Genomic DNA, 6,415 nt, shown 5'->3' with positions numbered 1-6,415 from the left:
GACAGAGGCTTTACATGCCCAATCCTACAAGAATGTTGCATAAGGTTTGGAAATACAGCTTAGCATTGGCAGGAGAATCCACCGTGGAAGGGCACCATACTGCAGCCAAGGAAACGCTGCTGAGGACAGCTGGGATGCTTACGGAGCCAAGCCTTTCCCCTTTTAAAAGGGCCAGGTGCTGCATCGCACCCATGTGCCCTATAACTCTGCAGCGAGTGGGTCATCATCAAAGTTAAAGTTTTTCTGTATTTGGAGGCCAGCAGGCATAAGAAGGGGCTGGCAGCAAACCCCAAAGTGAGTTAAGACACTCTGGGAATGACTTGGGTCTTGCATCTGCTGCATCAATGAGCTGCCTCAAAGACGACCTGTTACTATCACTGATCCTACCCCCTACAGGGGTTGAAATGATGGTACAAACACGATCGTCCTCGTGACCTGGCAACGCTCCTCAGCGCCACTGGGGGGGCCGGAAACTCCGCGGCTGCGGGTGCAGGGGAGGGCGCTCCGCAGCCGGGGGCTTCAGCCCTAAAGCCGCTGCCCCCCGGGCTGTATAAAGGGGCAGGGGCCGGCCCCGCCGCGCCTCCCGCCGCCCATGGCCGCACTGCACACGCTGCCCGCCGCGGAGCCCGGGCCCCGCTGGGCCCCCGCCGGCAGCGCCCCGGCCCCGGCCCCGGCGCAGCGCAGGAGACGCACCCAGTTCAGCGCGGCGCAGCTGGAGGCGCTAGAGCGGGTTTTCCGCGACACCCGCTACCCCGACATCACCCTGCGCGAGCGCCTGGCCGCCCTCACCCGCGTCCCCGAAGCCCGCATCCAGGTGAGGGCCGCCCGGCACCCCCGCCCCGCCCCGCCCCGCCCGTGCCCCGCCCGGCGCTGATCGCCGCCTTCCGCCCGCCCCAGGTCTGGTTCCAGAACCGGCGCGCCAAGTCCCGGCGCCAGCGGGGGCGCCCCGGCCCCGAGCTGCCCAGCTGCCCTGCGCCGCCGCCGCCCGCCTGCTTCCTGCCCTGCGCCCAAGAGCCGGCCCGCCCCGCGCCGCCCGCGCCCCCCCCAGCCCCGGCCCCGGCCTGGGGGCAGCAGGGCGGTGCCGCCTGCCCCGCGCCCGGTGCCGGCACCGGCTGGGAGGAGAGCCCGGACCGCGCCGCCTGCCGCGGCTTCTGAGCGCGGCCCCGCGTGCGCGCGCCTTGTGTCTGTGCGTTCTCCGTGTGCGCGGATCGAGTCTCCCTCGGCACCCGGGGGCGGGCTGCGCGCGCAGGAGCTTTCTTCAGCGCCTTCCCCTCAGGTGCGCACCTGCGTGCTGCGGCGTGCGCGCGTCCCGCTGGTTCTACTGCCCGCTGCAGCAGGAGGCTGCGTCCTCCGCTCGCCCCACCCCCATGTCCGCAGGGTCCTAGCATCTGCCCAGTTCATTTTAATTTCTCTGCCACAATAGGGGAGGCACCCGCAAGGGTCCTAGCACCTGCCTCATTTTTCTCTCTCTTCCTCTTGCAGCAACATCTGATCACAGCGACCACCATAGGGTGTGGGACTGCACCGTGTGGAGGGGGCTGGGTTGTAGACAGCAGCCCACTGGCAGGGCTGGGAGATGGAGGGAGCAGGGCGCTGTGTCTTGGAAGGACAGGGGACTGTGGGCCAGTAGTGAGGAGCACTAGCAAGGACAGGGGTGGCTCCAGGCTGGGAGTGAGGGGCAGCAGCAGGGTTGGGGGCTGTGGCTTGGAAGTGAGGGGTAACAATGAGCAGGGCCAGGGGTACTGGTATCTCCCCTCCCTCTGCCCCATAAGTGTGACAGGTGAGCTCTTTTTTGGAACTGGAAATATAGTAACCCTAGTTCTTCACCATCCCAGGGACCTGTGGGGTGTGTGTGTGATTGCCCTCCCCCGCCACTCCATGAGAAGGCAGTGGTGCCTCAGTGGTATTTCCACACATCCTTCCCCCCAGCACAAAGCCTTTCATGCCAGGACCACAGGCCTGAGGCCCATACAACCAGTTTGACAAGGATTTGAGAAGCAAACCTAAGTTTTCAAGGGGACAAGACTGTGGTCCCACATGATGCACCCCCAAGTATCCCAGTTCATGCTTAGCCTTCAAACAGCCTGGCTAATTCAGGTTCATTGTCATTTAAACATACTGTATAAAGGGCTGGCCTACCTCTTTTTTTCATGCAGCTGCTATTCTGGACTAGTTGTAACAAGACGGTGTCTTTGCTACACAGATACACACCCGTTGTCCCACCCCATTTACCTGAGTACTTCACAGGTAACACATTCCCTGGGACTGTCCATCCCCATCCTCTGTTTTCAGTCTAAATTAAAGAGAGTTAGTACCGCCTGAGTCTCTGAATTCTTTGCTCACAAAGGCTTCTAGCAGCCAGTCAAGTGTCTGCCTTTGAAACCTCAACATTTAAAAACTTTTCTGTCCCAAATTGGGGAAGACCGCCTTCTTCTTCTCTTTCCACTCCTCAGGATCCTTGATGGAGGAAATCAAGAGCCACTGAAAGCTTTCCAAATAAGTACCTCTGCAATAGCTGTATTCAAAAGGTGTTTTTTACAATTGCACTACATGGCCTGTAGATGAATGTGGAGATTGAATTTTATAATTAAATGGGTAACTAAGGGGGTTCCAGGGTGGGAGAAATATAAGAAGTATTGAAATGTGCAATTCTTTTTTTCCCATTTCATTTGTCATTATATGAAGTTCAGATTTTTTGTTCAACATGCACAAATGTTAGACTTATTTTGATGGTTAATGTCTGTTGTGCCAAGATGGATTTCCAGGGTTTAGGAAGTTTCAGAATACTAGGTAATTCTCTTCCTTATTTTCTCAAAAACTTCTATAAAAACTAATTGAGCACAGCAAGGACTAAGAAACAGAAGATCACACTGATGTTCAAAACTACTTTCTGTGAGTGACATTTCAAAGTGCAATAGTAACTACATTTTTTTTTAACCTATTTATTTCTCTTAAGTAAAGATCTTGATGATAGGGTGTTGTTTTAGCTGATTTAACAGAGACTGTAGGAAGAGCTGGTTACTGCATTTGTATTTAGATATGGTGTTGGGGGTTTTTGTATGAAGTTTTTTGTAATTAAAATGGACTACTTTTTATATCTCTGGAGAGGGAAGACTGACACTTTTCTAGAGTGAAAAATAAATATTTTGTTATTGTCTTGCTTAATTTTAAACTGTATTGTGTGCTTTTCATGATGGAGATAGTCTACCACTGTCATGTACAGTGCAGAATAAACTGGTGCTTTGAATTCCTGGTTGCAGCTTCTGTCCACAGGTCAGGGAAACGGCTGTTTTGATGGAATGCAGGTAAAGTTAGAACGATGGAAATGACCACATTTACTCAAATTCAGCACAAGGTCTCATTTCTCCACCCCTCCCCATTCAATGTTGTGGGGAGGGATGCAGGGAAATTAAGTCCCTTGTCTTGGATTTGAGTCCAGATAGGAGGGCAGGTGATTGCTGTATCTAACGTGTGCTTGGAGTCAGAGCTGCTGCCCCCCTTTCCCCACACCTCCCATACTCTGGCTCTAACCCTGCTCTGGTCTACCTAGACACTCAGCAGTGGTAGCTCCAGCTTCAACCCAGGCTGGGGCCAGAACTGCCACCCCCGTAACAACTGTTGTGGGATTTGGTGGGGGCTGGATTGACTGTGCCCTGGGCTAGAGCCACAAGAGGGTAAGCAGCTGGGGTGGGGCAGGTAGGAGGTGGCAGGGCAAGTGGAAGGAGCAGGTCCTGTGGGGAGGGGGCAAGTGATGGTAGGGCACAAGCACGGGGGCGGGGAAAGCAAGGTGCAGGGGGAGGCACAGGCACCATGGAGGGGGTTGCAGTTACTGGGCAGGGGTCAGGCCTCTTGACTTCCATGTCACCTGCCCCCCAACTTGTCTCCTGCAATGGGGCAAACAGCAAAAAAGGAGCAAGACTGGGACAGAACAAATTTAAGTCAACCCCCCCAATGATAGATGCTATACATGGAAGCTATAATAACTTTATAAATTTTCCATGTCTATAACTTGACTTTGTATTTAAGACTATTCCCCAGTAATTATCTTGGATTCCAGTGAGTACAGCTCTAGGAATTTCCATACCTTTTCCATTATACCATGTAGCATTGCACAATAACAAGCAGGATGTAGCAGACACAAGTTAGCAGGTTGAGGATAAAACAGAACATGTTACAGTAAGAATACAGACATATATCCCTTATAATCAGGGATCTAAGTTTTCTGTTCCCTGTAGAAAAATGCAGAAAAATGTGGATTTTTGCTTTTAAAGGAGAAAATTCTGGGAAACAGAGTTCCCCCTTGCGGACTGTCAGAGTTCCAGCCTGCAGGGGGCTGTTTGGAGCTGGGGGGAGTGGGAGGAGGGTGAACAGATGCAGGGGGCCACATGCATGTGTACATAGCCATGCAACATGGTGGACAGCAGTTCCCTCCAGGTAGGTCAGTAGGGTAGGGGGCATGGGGAGGGGTAAGGAGCATGGGGAGGGGGGCGTAGGCAATGTGGGAGGATAGGGGCATGAACAGGTGATGCGGGCATGCATAGGTGATGTGTGGGAGGCACATGACCCCTCCAGATTTCTGCACCCATAGTGGGGCACAGGGCTGCAGCCTGGTCAGACAAGCACTGGGCAGGAGACGGTTCCGCAGCCCATCAAGTGGGACCTGATGCGGAAAGGCAGAGCAGGGTGGGGAGGCTTGGTACTGCCACCACTGCTGCTAGGAGTGCCATGCTACCATAGGCACTAAGGTGAGGCACCCCTTGCCCATCCAGCAGCAGCAGGGGGGCACAACTCTGTGGCTGTGGTGCCTCACCTTGGTGCCTGAGTGACCCAGCAGGTAAAGGGCTCTTGGTGGTGCAGGGTTGTAGCCCCTCACCTTGGCAAGCATGGTGGTGCAATGCAGCACTCCCTCCCGCACCCGGTCCTGCATGCTGGGCCTTGGAGGCACCTCCTGCCTGGTGCCAGTTTGGCCAGAATGCAGCCCCATGGTCTGCTGAGCACAGAAATTTGGGGGGACACATGTCCCACCCCACAATGCATTGCCTATAGCATCAACTGCCCACACAACCCCTGCCCAACACACTCCTCCACACACTGGGGAGCTGGTGAGCACTGGCAGTGCTGGGGGTGGGGGACTGTGGGTCAGGAATGAGGGGCACTGGCAGGGCCGGAGGCCTTTGGGGCAGGGGTGGGGCACCAGCAAGGCTTGGGGGGTGGGGTGGAGGTAGGGGGCTATGGGTTGGGAGTGAGGGGCAATAGCAGGGGTAGGGCACTGGCCTATCAGGGCTGCTTAGCACCACAAAGCAGCCAGGGGACAGCTACCTCTGGACCCATATCCTGGTGAGCAAAGAGGGCAGGGAGAGCTCTGACTGCTCCCATGATAAAAACACCAAAATATAAAGGTATTTAGAATGTATCTTATTATAAAGATTGAGGCACTAGCAGGCTTCCAAATTGCTTCATAATTGTAAATATACCAATAAAAAACATGGTGTTCAACTGATACCTATAGTGACATTTCATTTTAATCATGGAAAAATCTGGATTTTGGGATTTTTTAAAACACAAAACCAGGATCCCTGCTCATAATGTAACCCCCTCTTAAGTCAGAACTACTGGATAGTCACCACTTGGAACATCTACTTACCACTGGATGTCTCCATAGAGGAAGATGTTACTGACAAATTTCCTGCATTGAACCTTTTTCTTTTCACACGGACCTCTTATCTCAACCTGTCACCAAGAAAATGATTTCTCAAAATGAAACAAGGTTTAAATTGTAACAAGAGGGGATTGTTTTGGGATCAACATCCTGGTCTTGTGGATCGAATGAGACCAACACAACTTGTGCATTTACAATGAGGATGTGTCGGGTGTCTGCAGCCCAGGACCTCTTGCACCTAAAGAAAGAATCATGCACCTAAGCCAGTGATTCTGAATCAGGGTGCCACAGAACCCTCTTCCTTGGGGTGCTACACAACATGATCCCTGTTGGGTGTGTAGGCACCTACTCACAGTTCACAGGATAAACCAAGACATTTCAAGTAGGAATCTGTAGCGTCACAACTGTTCTGACCTGTTATGAGTTCTTTGCAACAGAAAAATTGCTCTATTATTTTTCTGTAGTCAAGAAATGAATGAAAGCTAATAGCTGGCCTTTTTTTTTTCTTTTAGAGGGGTGCCTTGAGTTTAAAAACATTGAGAACCATTGACGTAAACAAATCAAAGTAATTGGTTTTCACTCAAATTTCCTTACCAATAGCAACAAAAAAAATTAATCTTTAGTTTGTTACCTGAAATAGCTGTACATGTACTATCAGGGGTTTAAAATATGGAGGTTCAGTGAGACAGAAGAGTGATGTGCTTTGTCTTTTTTCAGAATCTGTCTTTAGCACTCATGATTTAAGTTCTTTTTCTA

General features: G+C 52.3%; 1 protein-coding gene across 1 annotated transcript; it reads left to right on the top strand.

Annotated features, from left to right (window-relative positions):
* The first annotated feature begins 243 nt into the window (after window positions 1-243).
* Window positions 244-2,579, top strand: MIXL1 (Mix paired-like homeobox). The gene is made up of 2 exons (XM_090047676.1): window positions 244-814; window positions 898-2,579. Exons 1-2 carry the CDS (start codon window positions 593-595, stop codon window positions 1,153-1,155), a joined length of 480 nt encoding a protein of 159 aa, XP_089903802.1. The 5' UTR covers window positions 244-592; the 3' UTR covers window positions 1,156-2,579.
* Window positions 2,580-6,415: the final 3,836 nt, after the last annotated feature.

This window comes from Crocodylus siamensis, chromosome 1, assembly GCF_052110815.1.
Source record: "Crocodylus siamensis isolate JL-2025a chromosome 1, ASM5211081v1, whole genome shotgun sequence".
Lineage (NCBI taxonomy): Eukaryota > Metazoa > Chordata > Crocodylia > Crocodylidae > Crocodylus > Crocodylus siamensis.
Note: the sequence above shows the minus strand (reverse complement) of the source record. Positions and strands in the feature narration are given on the sequence as shown.

Bases quoted from the DNA above. Each gene is read 5' to 3' on its own strand.
- MIXL1 (XM_090047676.1), top strand. From the start codon at position 593: ATGGCCGCACTGCACACGCTGCCCGCCGCGGAGCCCGGGCCCCGCTGG. The intron at 815-897 runs GTGAGGGCCGCC...CGCCCGCCCCAG, and splicing joins TCCCCGAAGCCCGCATCCAG to GTCTGGTTCCAGAACCGGCG.